At 48.0% G+C, this 14,356-nt stretch overlaps 2 protein-coding genes across 2 annotated transcripts in view; one reads left to right on the forward strand and one right to left on the reverse strand.

Annotated features, from left to right (window-relative positions):
* Window positions 1–585: 585 nt before the first annotated feature.
* On the reverse strand, window positions 586–2,788 carry LOC117719779 (14-3-3 protein sigma-like). Its single transcript, XM_034518083.2, has one exon. The coding sequence runs from the start codon at window positions 2,730–2,732 to the stop codon at window positions 1,980–1,982; it is 753 nt and encodes a 250-aa protein (XP_034373974.1). The 5' UTR covers window positions 2,733–2,788; the 3' UTR covers window positions 586–1,979.
* Window positions 2,789–11,965: 9,177 nt separating this feature from the next.
* The window catches only part of Pepd (peptidase D), a 128,313-nt gene continuing 125,922 nt past the window's right edge, over window positions 11,966–14,356 (forward strand). Inside the window, exon 1 of the mRNA XM_034518070.2 lies at window positions 11,966–12,051. Coding sequence (XP_034373961.1) covers window positions 12,035–12,051 — 17 coding nt within the window. The 5' untranslated portion in view covers window positions 11,966–12,034. The remainder of the gene's footprint in view (window positions 12,052–14,356) is intronic.

Below are 14,356 nucleotides of genomic sequence, written 5' to 3' on the forward strand. Positions count from 1 at the left end.
TTGGGGCCGGGGTTCAAGGCCTGTGCCACACCAAAAACCAAGACACCTTACACGGCCCCACATCTTCCCCTGTCTTTTTCTTTAGGTCTCTCAGACATTGCTGGGATGCCGGGCAGACCGGAGATGAGGAACACAGCACAGGGCTGGCTTGCATGTTGAGAGAGAGAGAGAAAGAGAGAGAGAGAGAGAGAGAGAGAGAGAGAGAGAGAGAGAGAGAGAGAGAGAGTTAGAGAGTTGAGGGGGGAAGAGAGAGGCCCCGACCGCCCCTAGGGAAATTAGTTACTCACTTGGCTTGGACTGCTGCTGTTTGTTTGAAGAGGGCTTTCGCGGAAAAATACGATGACAGGCCTCAAAGACATGAGGAGTCCGTGGGTTTCCAAAATGCCTTTATTGTTCGTGGTGAATGTAGATGGTCTGGATGTACATCCCCCACTTAAGGGCGGGGGGGCTGACTTAAATAGGAAGGGAAAGGGGGAGGAGGGTCACTTAATTAGCTACGCCTTCTGGCCTTTAGGTAATTCATTAATATGAAAATCTCTTGAGGCTGAAGTCTGTAGTCACGCCCTCTACCTGTGGATGGATGCAAACCTCTCTGGGAGGGGCTGCTTTGTCCTACATGGCTGACCGGTGTAGGTTAAATGGAGGTCTATGCCACGTGTTAGGAGTCTGGATTCTGGGAGCACGGGCGGAATAAATGCCTGTTCCTCGCAGGGTCTCTGGGCTACTTCCAGCCAGTGCTTCTACCAAAACCCAAGACCCCTTTCACGGCCCCACAATCTTGTGTCTGATAACCATGTGCATCACCCTTTGTCAGGTTAGCTGTGACATTGGTCCATGATTGATGTGGCAGGGCTTTCAGAAATGGCAGGAGACTAGACCACACACTTTCTAAGGCCTCTGCTTTTGCTAACATTTCATTATTTAAAGCAAATTGCCTACCCTCTGTTTTCCAAAGTCTAGAACTGGTAAAAAAAAAAAAAAAAAAAAATGCCATCTTGGGATGAGAGGACCCAGGAAATCAATGGAAGGGCATGGCTATAGCCAAGAAAAAAAAAAATGATGATGTAAAATTTGGAATCTATTCCAAGACCTTAACCCTTTTAAAATCACATAAAGCCACCTGGGAGACACTCCGCACATACAATACCATGCTTATAGAAGCATGGTCCTGTAGGCTGAAGCTTCAGGCTGGGATAGAGGGGAGGTGCAGAAGAACCCCCTCACTGTCCCTGAATTCCTTCAGCACCTCTGACTAGACTGGCATCCTCTTGGAACTGTGAACTGGCCACTTTGGTTTAGGGTGGTAAACTTGCCTCTTTCAACCAAGGGTTGCTTTGTGTGTGGACTGAACTGGAAGGGTGGCTTGCCCACTGTGATGGGTAGTTTTAATTATTGGCTTGATACAACCTACAATTACCTGAGAAAAGAGTATCAGGGAAGGGCTATCTAAATCAGGTTAGCCTGTGGATTTTTTTTTTTTTTTTGTCACAGGGCAACTTTATTGAGTAACACATGGTTACACCTAGCAAACATGTGTTCCTTCTCATTCACTCTCACACACACAGTCTTACACACACACACACAGTCTTACACACACACACACACACACACACACACACACACACACACAGCCCTTGCCACAGTCCAGTTCTCAGCCACAGGGGGTGGGGGAGTCTCCTCAATTCCTAGGATCCAGAAGCAACAGGAGGCCCAGGGAGAGGACAGGTTCAGGAGTGGTTGGAGGAAGTGAGGATGCAGAGAGCAGGGGTGGGACCACCCACCAGACAGCTACACGAAGAGTGGAAGAGTGAGATTCTCCAGCCCTGGTGGCCTCAGCTTGGCTGCACCCCTTCCAAGGAGCCTTCCAAAGTGTGTCAGAACATTTAGGGTCTGGGAAGGGCAGAGTCCCGCTCCGTTTTAGTCCTCTCTGCGGGCTGGGGACTGGAGGGCAAGGCGGGCCAGGGAGGTTGTAGGCTGCTTCAGCTCTGGGGCTCCTCCGCAGCCTCTCCACCCTCTTCCCCAGCATTGTCGGCTGTCCACAGCGTCAGGTTGTCTCTCAGTAGCTGCATGATGAGGGTGCTGTCCTTGTAGGAGTCCTCACTGAGGGTGTGCAGATCGGCTATGGCCTCTTCGAAGGTGGTCTTGGCCAGTGAGATGGCCTCCTCGGGGCTGTTGGCTATCTCGTAGTGGAAGACGGAAAAGTTCAGGGCCAGGCCCAGGCCCAGGCATATGGGATTGGTGGGCGGCATCTCCTTCTTGCTGATGTCCATGGCCTCCTGGTAGGCTGACCGGGCAGAGTCGATGATGCGCTTCTTGTCATCACCAGTGGCCACCTCGGCTAGGTAGCGGTAGTACTCACCCTTCATCTTCAGGTAGAAGACACGGCTCTCTGTCTCTCCAGCCCCTTTGATGAGGTGGGAGTCCAGCAGGCCCAGCACGGTGTTGCACACACCCCTGAGCTCGGTCTCTACCTTCTCCCGGTACTCTTTCACCTCGGGGCCCTTCTCTTCAGACCCCTCCTCGTTACTCTTCTGCTCAATGCTGGACAGGACCCTCCAGGCCGCTCTTTGGCCGCCCACCACGTTCTTGTAGGCCACGGAGAGCAGGTTCCTCTCCTCACAGGAGAGCTCCTCACCCTTTTCCACGGCACCCTTCATAAAAGCTGCCATGTCCTCATAGCGTTCAGCCTGTTCGGCCGGCTTGGCCTTCTGGATCAGACTGGCTCTCTCCATGACTCCGAGGATGGACAGACAGGCGGGGGAACTAGCTGCCTTGAGACTAAAGCTGGACTCTGTGGAATTATTTTTATTAAGTTAGTTGCTGTGGACTCAGCCCACTGTGGGTGGCACCATTCCCTAGGCAAGGGGTCCCAAAGTGTGTCAGAGTGGAGAAATTATGCTGAACACAAGCAAGCCATCATATGCATTCATTCCTCTCTGTTCTTGACTGTAGATGTGACCTGACTGGATGTTGTAAGTTCTTGTCATGTAGCTGTTTGTATTCTAATGCTGATTAGATTTCATCTTTGCACCCCAAAACTGTTTGCATGAGAGGGTCTGCACATAGCTTCTGGGAACCTGGCCCCAGTTAATTTTGATTGGTAATTAAAGATGCCAGCAGCCAATAGTTGGGGAGGAGAGACATAGACAGGGGTTTTAGGTTTTTCTGGGCTTGAGACCACAAGGGAGGAGGTTGTCATCATGCCTTAGGAGTGTGTGCAGGAGAGGAGAAAAGATAGCTGCCATGGAAGGGTAAGAACATACAGAAGGGAGAACCAGAGCCACCATGTAAAGGGGCCGAGAGAACACAGCCCAGAAGACTGCTTAATTGGGTCAAGAGCAACCATGATGAGATATAGAAAGTAGTAGGTAATAACTAGAAGTTATCTGTGGGAGGCAGAGTCTAACAGCATGGAGGTTAGGCAGTTGCCCAACTGTTGTGCTGTTTAAGGCATAGTAAAATATAAAGGCTGAGTGTTTGTCTTTCAAAGGGATGATTCTCCCACACCTTTACTTCTCTCCAATAGGGTTCTTATATACAGTTTTGGGGGTGGGTTAGGGTCTAACAGCAGATAACCCCTATTGGCTTGGTCTGAGAGCTTGGAAATACCTCATCTACATGTGGGAGAGCCTGGGGCACTGTTCCTATGTGACTGATGGCCATAGACCTCTCTGTGGGAGGGGCTGTGGAGGGCTGAAGTTAAGTGAAAGGAATCAGGGGCCCAAGAGCAAGGCCGAACACCTAACATCCCATTAGGGTCCAAGGTTCGAGGCTTATGTTCGACCAGGCATCCAGCTGCCTCTCACAGCCTACTGTCCCCCCACACAATGGTGGACTGTAACCTGAAATCATGAGCTGAAATAAACCCCTTTCTTGGTGAAGTTGCCTTTATCGGGGCAACTTATATCACACAACAGAAATGAAAGTAGAGCTCCCAACCTTGAGGATATGGTGCTATTTCCTTCTTGCTGTCCCCCTACTTCTCAAATGACCATTTACATAATGATGACCTCATCATAGACCAGGGATTGAACTGGAGGATCTTCTGGGACCAGCCAATATAATCTCATTGATCCTCTGAGCTGGAGCCTACCATTTTCATTTTGCCTATGAGAAAATAGAGACTCAGAGAAGTTGGGTCCTTTCGTAACATTACACGGTGAGTAAATGGTGAAGCCAGGGATACAGGTTTTTACATTCGTGTTTGTGATAGCTATTTCTGGTGTCAACCTGGCTGCATCTAGAATTAACTAAAACCCATGAGACTGGGTACAACTGTGAGAAAATTTTTTTCTTTGTTTAATTATTTGAAGTAGGAAAACCTACCTGAAATCTAGGCCTTTTGAGGTGGGACAATCCATCTAAAATCTGGGTCACACCTCTTTCTGGTGGCAGCCTATATAAAGGAAGAAGGAAGTATTGCTTTTTGCTCGTTTGCCCTTACTCTTACTTCACAGGCACTGAAACCTACTTCATAGGAATTCTGACATACACTGAAGACCAGCTGAGATAGCCAGCCTTGTAGACTGAACAATTGCTGGATTCTTGAATTTTATAAGCCATTGTTGGACTAGCTGGGCCAAAGTCTATAATAAATCTAATAATGACCCCATATATATCCCATATATATTTATATATTATGTAATATATAAATAACACAATTAAATACATATAATGTATTTAATAAATATATTTATATATTATATACTAATATTATATATAAGTCAATAAATATATAATATATATGGGATATATATCCAAAAATATATTATATATTTATAAATAATATATCATTATAAATAAATATATTTACATTAAATATATGTTTACATATGAAATATACATGTATATATTTATTTACATATTAATATATTTATTATACATAAATATATATACCCTATATGTACCAAATAAATGCCATATATATATATATATATATATATATATATATATATATATATTCATTCTATCAGTTCTGTTTCTCTAGAAACCCTACTACAATGGTCCTCTTTACTGTTCATGTTCTTTCATAATATTTAATGTCACACTAAGAAAAATGCCTCATTTGTATCGTTTTAAACTATCCCCCTAGAGCCCAGGTGTTCAAAACTTTGTCTTACCCTGGGATGTTCCCTTCATAGGAAGCAAAGACCACTTGGCTTCAAAAGGGGAACACGAAGACCAGATGTTCCCTACTTGGACTCAGGACAAGCCTGTTGACTTTGTAGTCCACACACTTCTCTCTCACCACAGTCTCAAGTGGACACTCGTGACTGGGGAATCTTTGTCTAGCGGTTACATGGAGGCAGAGCCACAGAACTTCAGAGCCAATCAAAAAACATGCATGTATCGCCACACATAAACTGAAATTAAAAATCATACCAAACTGAATCAAGACTCTCGTACTTAGCTGAAATGAAAATGACTGAGTTTGGGACTCTGCAACTGCAGTATTTAGTGTAAGATTATGGGGACAAGCTCTTCAATATTTTATATGGAGGGATGCTTGTACACCAAACTGATCCATCACTGTGCTGTTGAGCTTTGCCAACATTTTCTTATTTGGAGACTAGAACACAGTGAAGTGCTGTAATAGTTCAAATTTGAAATGTCCCCAACAGGCTTTCATATGCTAAGAGTCCCCAGCTGGAAGCACTGTATGGGAAGGCATTTAGACACAAGGATTCAGAGGGCCTGGCTGGGGATGTAGGTAGTTAGGGTGGACCCTTTTGGGTATTGTGTCTCCAGCCTTTTCCTCCTCCTCTTCTTCCTCCTCTTTATCTTCCTCCTCCTCCTTCTCCTCCTCCTCCTCCCCACTTCTACTCCCTCTTTCTCCTCTTCCTCTTCCTCCTCCTCTTCCTCCTCCTCCTCTTCTTCCTCCTCTCCTCCTCTTCCTCTTTTTGTTGTTGTTTGTTTAGAGACAGGGTTTTTCTGTGTAGCCCTGGCTGTCCTGGGACTCACTCTATAGACCAGCCTTTCCTCAAACTGAAAAACTGACTGCCTCTGCCTCCTGAGTGCTGGGATTAAAGGTGTAGCCAGTGGTCTCTTATTTTTTCTCTGTGTTTCACATCCATCATGAGCTGAAGAACATAGCCACATTCTGCTGCTAATATGTTCTGCCCAAGCACATAGAGTCAAGCGACTAAGGACTGAACCCTTTAAAACCATGAGACATTTTTTTTTCTCCTCAAATTTTTTTCTGTATGTTTGGTCACAGCAATAAGAAAGCTAACAAACAGATGCCATGTACTTCCTTCACCAGAGGCTAAATGGGAGAAGACAGGCAAGGTATTTGCAAGCCCCTCTAGGAACTGTGGCCAGAAAGAGAGTGAAGTCCAGATGCAGTGTTAGTGCAATGTTGTATCCAGGGGCAGAGGTGGTGGCAACTGTCTTGACAGCATTAACAGCTGCTGCGGTCCCAAGAGTATGGCCTAAGGACACACTTGGTTATTGTCCTTCCTGGGGTCCTGTCTGGTTGATTGCCCTTCCTTCCTTCCTTCCTTCCTTCCTTCCTTCCTTCCTCCCTTCCTCCCTTCCTCCCTTCCTCCCTTCCTCCCTTCCTCCCTTCCTCCCTTCCTCCCTTCCTCCCTTCCTCCCTTCCTCCCTTCCTCCCTTCCTCCCTTCCTCCCTCCCTTCCTTCCTTCCTTCCTTCCTTCCTTCCTTCCTTCCTTCCTTTCATTTGTGTGTGTGTGTGTGTGTGTGTGTGTGTGTGTGTGTGTGCATGAGTGTATTGTGTGTAATATGTATAAAGGCCAGAGGTCAATATTGGGCAGCCTCCCCTATCACTCTCTACTTATCTTTGGAAACACCGTCTCTCTGAATGAACCCTGGGCTCATCAATTCCATTAGGCAGGCCAGACAATGACTCTACCACCCTCGACCTTCCCACTCAGTGCTGGAGTTACAGATGTGCCAGCTTTTGTCTGGGTACTAGGGATCTGAATGTAGTCCTAGTTCTTAAACCCCAAGTATTACTGAGCCATCTCTCCAACCCCTTCCATTCTATTTCTTATATTTTTGGTTGTGAGCCTAGCCTTTAACAGCTAAGCCATCTCTCCAGCCCTCCCAATCTGTTTCTTAAGCCTGCCTTTCTTCAATGCTGTGATGTGCCCCCACCCCTACCGATGCATCCTTCTCCTGAGTGGAGGAGCAAATTGAATGTCTGTTTGCTGCTGAAAAGTCTGACTAATGTGAGGCCTTGAGATAAGCAGAGATATAACTATGTGGGCAGGCAGCCAGGGGGCCTTGGTGGTCATACAGGAAAGCCACAGAAGAGATGGGCCATTGAAGGGAGGGGTCATGGAAGGGAAAGGTGAGAAAAGGCAGAGATCATGGAAGGCAGAGATTATGGAAGTAGAGGTCATAAAAAAAGAGGACATGGAAGGAAGAGGTCATGAAAGGAAAAAAGAGTGGCCATTGGAAGGAGAGGTCATGGAAGGAAATGGTCACGGGAGGGAGAGGTCATGGAAAGCAGAGGCCATGGAAGGGGAAGGTCACAGAAAGGAGATGCCATGGCAGAAAAAGATCATGGAAGAGAGAAGTTATGTAGCAGAATAGGTCCTTAAAGACAGGCGTCACAGGAAGGAGAGACAAGCCCTGAGGATGAGTAGATGGTGTTAACTGAGCAGCAACTCCAGCAGGAGCCGGAGGAGACACAGGTACACCTCTCCATCTTCATCACCATTCATCACCACTGTTGTTGCAGAGTCTGGCTCTGTAGCTGCGGTGGTTTGAGTAACAATGGTCCCATAAGCTCACATATGTGAGTGTTTAGTCATCAGAGAGAGGAACTCTTGAAAAGGATTAGAAGGATTAGGAGGCGTGGCCTTGTTGGAGGAAGTGTATCACTGGGTGTGGGTTTTGGGGTTTCAAAAAGTCTCTTTCTCTCTCTTCCTAGGATATACAACTTTCAGCAACTTCTTCAGCACCATGTCTGCCTGTGGGCCACCACACTCCCTGCCGTGATGCTAATGGAGCAAGCCTCTGTTAAGCAGGCCCCCACTGAATGCTTTCTTTTATGAGTTGCCTTGGCCGTGATGTCTCTTCATAGCAACAGAACACTGACTAGGACAATAGGCCAGGTTAGCCTTGAATTTGTGATCCTCCTGCCTCAGCCTCCTGAGTGCTGGGATTACAGATGTGCCTCACCATACCTGTGTCATAGATGACCCAGTCTTGATATTGGCACAGACAAAGGGATCAATGACTGCTGAGTGCACAGTATATAGGGGCTTTTCCACTGGCTACCTTAACGGGAGTTTTTGAATGGGACACCTTCTGAATACCATCAGAGACCCACTTACTGTCCAACAAAGACATCAGTAACTTGGGTCTGGGCAGAGAGATAGCACATCCTTCAGGAGTTTCTCTCCAGCATCCCTCATACAGAAGGAAGCCTTCCTACCCCAGAATTTAGCAGTCTTAACTTCTGAAATTAGGAATTACATTAGTCTTTATTGAGATCTTAAAATAGGATAATGGAGTTACGCCAACGAATAGCCCAGCACAACATGGGCAATGCAATAAAGGGGAAAGAAATAAAAAGTGGACCTCCCGTGCCTCCACACTGATTCAGTTCACTTTAAGAAATAAAAGTAATTATCACCTGTGCAACCCGGTCGGCCAGCTCTGTACATGGGGAGGAAAACAATTTCAGAACTTTATTTCCTATATTGAATGTCGATAATTGGATGTATTTATAAGTCTCACTGGAAGAAAGCAGCTTGTGATTTCAAGACAAGAAAACAGTCTTCCAAACACCGAAAAAACAATATATTCCCCATTTTCACACACACGAAAAGAGCTTGTTTCTTCGAAGTGTTGAAGGGGCTGCCGGAATGATTTGCTTTTCTGAAGCTACTGTTCCATTTCTCATCTAGAATTGCCTCGTAGACCCTGGCAAAGCACCCAGCAGGGACCACTTCATCTGACGCAGTGACGGGGGCTTCCCAGGGAAGGCCCCTCGGCTGCTCCCTGCTTCTTTTCTGCAGGAAGATGGATGCCCAGATGGACTGGGCTAGGGAAGGAGGGCAAGAGAATGGGGATGTAATGGAGGGCCTTCTTGGGGCTGATGGTGTGGTCCTGGAGAACATTGCAGGCCACATTGACCTTTGAAATGCTAGTACCATGACAGGGCAGCCACCTAAGTATGTGCTGTGGCTTAAAGGAGAAATGTTCTGGCCACTTGGTCTCCAGATAATGGTGCTGGTTTGGGAGATGGCTGAACCTGTGGACTGTGGCCTAGTTCACAGAAGCAGGTCTCTGGGGGGATGGAGGGGATGTTTGAAGGTGATACCTATTTCTGGTTCTGGCCTGAGCTCTCTGCTTCCTGATCCACTAATATGTTAGGAGCTGCAGCCCCGTGCTCCTCCTGCTGTAGATGGAGCCATCCTAGGAGCCATGCAATCCCTGCTATGACAGACTCTGGCCCCTTGTTCTAGTTTTATTTATGATGCTGTGATGAGTACTCTGGCAGAAACCAACTTAGTGGGGAAAGAGGCTTATTTCTGATAATGATTCTAGGTTACAATCCACAGCTTTGGGGAAGTCAAGGCAGGAACGTCACACAGCTAGCGACATCAAGGGCAGTCAAGGGCAGAGAGGCATGAATGCACACATGCTCACTTGCTTGACTGCCTGTGCTCAGTTCTCTATCTCATATAGGTCAGGACCACCTGCCTAGGGAATGGAGTCACCTACAGTGGGCTGGGCTTTCCCACATCAATAAACATAATTCAGATAATCCCTTCCTGTGAGGCATAACTCAAAGTCCCTCCCTGAGACTCTCTAAGTGATTCTGAGTGTGTCAAGTTGACAGCTCAAGAGAACCATCATAGCCTCCAGAAACATGAGCCCCATTAACTGTTCCTCTTTTAAGTTGCTTCTGTCAGGTTTGGGACCACAGCAGCAGGTAAAGTAACTAATATATCATGTCCTGTCTGTCACATACCTTCCTGTCCCACCTGGGAGAAATGAGGATGGAATATATCCTCCTGTCCCCTACCTGGCCACACATACCCCATGTTGACATGAGTCAATATGAGTCAGAGACCCAGTGGTCACCAATGTCCAGCTATAGGGGAGTGGTGGCTTAGGCAGTTGGGGTGGGTGGGTAGGGCAGGGCAAGGTGGTTTAACACAGTGCCACAGGGAGAATGGAGGACCTTGGCTAGGATGGATCTTCTGTGGGGGTAGCTAGGGCAGGGTATTTCTGAAGAGTAATATTGCTTTGGAAACTAGGCAGCAGGTACCGCTCAGCCACCTGTAGTCCATCACGAGGCCAGACCTTGTCTCGGAGGACCTGTGACCTTAGAGGTGAGGCACAGTGTGAGGCATGAGCGAACTGCCTGGCTCACTTCCTCAGCTGATTTACACACTCCCACGCTGGCTCTCTAAAATCAATCTTTCCCCAATTGCCTCCTGGCTCCCAGCGGTGTCTGGGTCTGCCCTGCATGAGTAAGTCAAAAAAAAAAAAAAAAGTTCTCCCACACCCTGAGCAGCTTCTCCTGGAGTCCCTGCCAGAGCCTCTGATGGGCAGGAGCAGGGGAGGAGCCTCTGCCTCAGCCTTTGATGGGGAATTGTGATAAGTGGCAGGAGCCATGATGGAGTCTGATAGAGAGCTGTGAGGGATGTGGTCAGGCTTGTTGCTGGAAAGGGTCTTGAGCAAGAGTTGGGGAGGGGCTGTCTTGCTGGAGCCTCTGATGGGGAGGGATGGGGAGAGGCAGCGGGTGTCTGACATAAAAAAAAAAAAAAACCACTGTCAGAGCAGACCCTGCCTCAAGGCCCACTGTGCAGATGGGCCTGGGTGGGCAGGAGCCGTGGGCAGTGCTTCCCTGTTACAACTACAGAAAGAGTGCTCCGTTCAATAACTGGGTGTTCTCTCCCTCTCTTTTGTAAATATTTAGGATAATTACTTTTTTTTACACATTAATAAGCATTAAGCTGGCAGTTGGCTTAATTTTGACATATTTTATGTCAGAAGAAGTGGGGCTGTGATTAGCTGGGGGCAGGTTTTCCTACTACAAACTGACATGAATAGCTCTGTGCTCCTCCTCTGCTATTTTTAAAAAGTGTCCCTTATTAGGGAGTCGAGACTCTTTAGCTGAAGATGGAGCTAATGCACTGTGTGTGTGTGTGTGTGTGTGTGTGTGTGTGTGTTTCCAAGTTCTCAAGAACCTGTGAACCCGTGTGAGCTCAGGCATGTAACTTACCCTTCTGGGTCTCTTCCTCTGTAAGATGGTGCTAAGAGAGCATTTACCTCATGGGGCTTTTGTGAGACCCCTTTTTGTGAGCAGCAGTGCTAACATCTGCAAAGCATTTGAACCAGTACCTGTAAGTACTGAGAGTAGAGAGGACAACATTTGCTTTCTCATGCTTTTTTCTCTGTTGGACTCTCCCCTATTACCAGGGCGAAGCTCTGCTATTCCCCACCTCATCCTCTCCTCCTCCCTTCAAACCCCCCTCCCCCCCCCCCCGCCCCTGCTTTTCTTTCTTCAGCTCCTCTATTCTGCACTTGAAGAGGTTTGGACTAGATCCTATCAGATTAACCTCCTCAATTTATATACAAGGCCCTAAAGGTCTTGCTTATCTCTCAGCTAGAGACTTTCTCCCCAGACTCCCTTTCCTGAACGCTGGAGGCTTCTATTACTCCAGTTGTCCCAGCTCTCTGTCATCCTTGGCCCTCCTTTTCATGGTTTCCTCATACCTGTATATTCTTACCGCGGGTGGGCTGCTACATACACAAAAGGTCAGGAGCTAACCTAGAATCAATTGATCTCTTGTCTCAGGACACTTTTTCCCAAGAGGGAAAGCCTTCTGGGTTAATGTTCAAGTTCCTTCTAGCTCCTTGCTGGAACCTGAGTAGTCTAATCCGCTGCAGGGCTCCTCCACTTAAGGGTGTGCAGTACAGAGCCGGAGTGGGAGGGACCGAAGTCACCCCGCCCATTTAAGACCCCGCCCCGGCCCCGCCCACCCGCCTCTGAGGCTGGTAGGTTCAGCTGACGCTGCACTCCACGTGACGCTAGCGCCGAGTGAACATGGCTTCCACCGTTCGGTGAGTGCTGAGCTTGTCCCCTGTCCTGCCTGCGGCCCGCGTAGAGGTGGCCTGCCTCGGTGTTCCTAGTTGAACAGTGGGTGACAGCCCCCGAGCTCTGACTCGAGTTGCTGTGTGACCGCGAGCCGCGCGCTTCTTCTCGGGAGCACTGGAACCGAGAGCCGGGCGGGACTAGTGATACCTGCAGAGCCCTTGCACGCTCGCAGCTGCCCACTAGCCCTGGGGGAGAGGGGGCTGCCCTGGAGCCCACGGTGTGGCGGTCTCACCGTGTGAGGCCGAAGTGGGAACTTCACAAATCTGTTCACTGCCACGCCCCTCCGATGAGGTGGCCAGCCTGGCCTGGGCACCGGGTTCCCAGGCGCTTTTCGAAAAGTGAGGGAAAGTGTGAGTAGTATTTGGGGTGGCCGTGGAATATCCGTTACTCACTTTCCTGATTCCTTCCTGGCCCAAATGTCAGCTCCTCGAAGACACCTTCCCTTAACTATCTTCTGAGCAACTCTATACTGCCTGATTTTCTGCGCGTCAGTTGTCTCCTCTCTGGCTCCAAATGCAGGCTTCATGCAGGGCCTCGCCAGCCCAGTGAGTTGCTGGGTTTAGGCTTGCCATAATTCTGTATGATTAAAGGGTCAGTGGTCCTGCTGGGAGGACGTTTGGACAGATGGGCTCTATTCAGTGTTGTGGAAGGACAGTTGATCAAAGGTTAAGAGATAAAGACAGAGAGTAGGGTGCATCCCTGAGCTAGTAGGTGTGGTGCTCACTGACCTCTCCAGACTTTGCCCTGGGGGAGCAAGAAGGATTGTCATCTGGAATCTGCTTTTTAAAAATTTCAGGCAGGGTCTCACTATGTAGCCGCAGGCTGGCCTGGAACTCTGAATCCTCTTTTGCCTTTCAGAGTGCTGACATTACAGGCGTAATAGGACTACACTCTGCTTGGGATCTGTTTTGTGTTGTTTTGTTTTGAGACAGGGTTTCTTTGTGTAGCCCTGGCTGTCCCAGAACTCACTTTGTAGACCAGGCTGGCCTCGAATGTGGAGATCCACCAAATTGCTTACCAAGTGCTGTGATTAAAGGTGCGTGTCAGCACCACTTGGCTTCTTAAGGGAGAGGTTGTGGACCTGGTGGTGATCGGTGTTAGGAAGGGTAGAGGTAGAAGAGGGTAGTTCTCCACCGGCTGAGTTAGGAACTGAGACAAGTATGGAAAAACTAGTGGAGCAAATGCATCTCTCTGTATAAAACGAGGGCAGTGGAAACAGTGCCATCTTAGTTGGCTTTCACGGTTGGGAGAGCATTGAACATAGCAATCATTTAGTGGCTGCAGACAGTTTTCTAGGAACAACAGTGGGTCTTTAAAGCTGATGGACAGGTGGGATTCTGTCATCCAACTCTGTCATCATCTAACGCTGATCTTGGTCTGTGCCAGCAAGAGGCATGTGCTCTAGGAGTGTGGGATCTTTGTGCTAGGTGATCTTTGGGATGAACTTTAAACACTGAGACACACTTAGGGTGGAGAACTGTGGAGACAAAGTCCTGGTAGGTCTCCAGGACCAGAACTGTGAACCTAGCCTTTGACCCTCCGTTAAGAAGCACAGTGAGCAATAAGTGTGGGCAGGTATCTGTCTGTCTGTGGGGTATCATCTGTCCATCTGGGCTGGTGAGGTGGTCACAGGCAGTTCCAGCAGCTGTGTTTGGGTTTGAGATTCCAGGCTGGCTCAAGGCTTGCTTCTTTCTGGAAGATTCCTGGTCTGGGATAGGAACTAGTCATATCCTCAAAGGAAGCCTCTTGTAGCCAAATGATTCTCTGGGATCAGGTCATCATTCAAGGTAATTGAAAAGTGACACAAGTCTTGGGGAGGTGTATTTATTAAGAAAACCGACAGATGTGGAGGTTTTCCACAGTTGGCCAGGGCCTCCTTAGGAAGAGCCATCTCAGAAAAGTTGAGCCTGAGGTGAGTCCTATAATGCCGTAAGGGGACAAGATTGGAGGATGTTCAATAGAAAGCTTGGCTCCCTGCTGCTGCAGTCATGTGACAGATCAGCATGTCAATTGTCTCCCCCATTTGGGAAGTGCCTAGGTTGTAACCCAGGACTTGTGCCAAGCAAGCCAAGTGTTCTACCGTAACTAAACTATATTCCCAGCTTATTTTTTTTCCAGATAGGGACTTGCCCTATGTAGGTTTTGAACTCATGATCCTTCTGCATAAGTCTTCAGAGTAATGGGATTACAGGCTTATATCACCATGCCCAGCTAAGAGTGTATGGTATAATGAGCCTCAACTCATAGCTGTGGGCTTCCAAAGAATCTGAG

Source organism: Arvicanthis niloticus, chromosome 1, assembly GCF_011762505.2.
Source record: "Arvicanthis niloticus isolate mArvNil1 chromosome 1, mArvNil1.pat.X, whole genome shotgun sequence".
Lineage (NCBI taxonomy): Eukaryota > Metazoa > Chordata > Mammalia > Rodentia > Muridae > Arvicanthis > Arvicanthis niloticus.

What these genes read in the sequence shown, in the direction of transcription:
- LOC117719779 (XM_034518083.2), bottom strand. Translation starts at nt 2,732, where the DNA reads ATGGAGAGAGCCAGTCTGATCCAGAAGGCCAAGCCGGCCGAACAGGCT.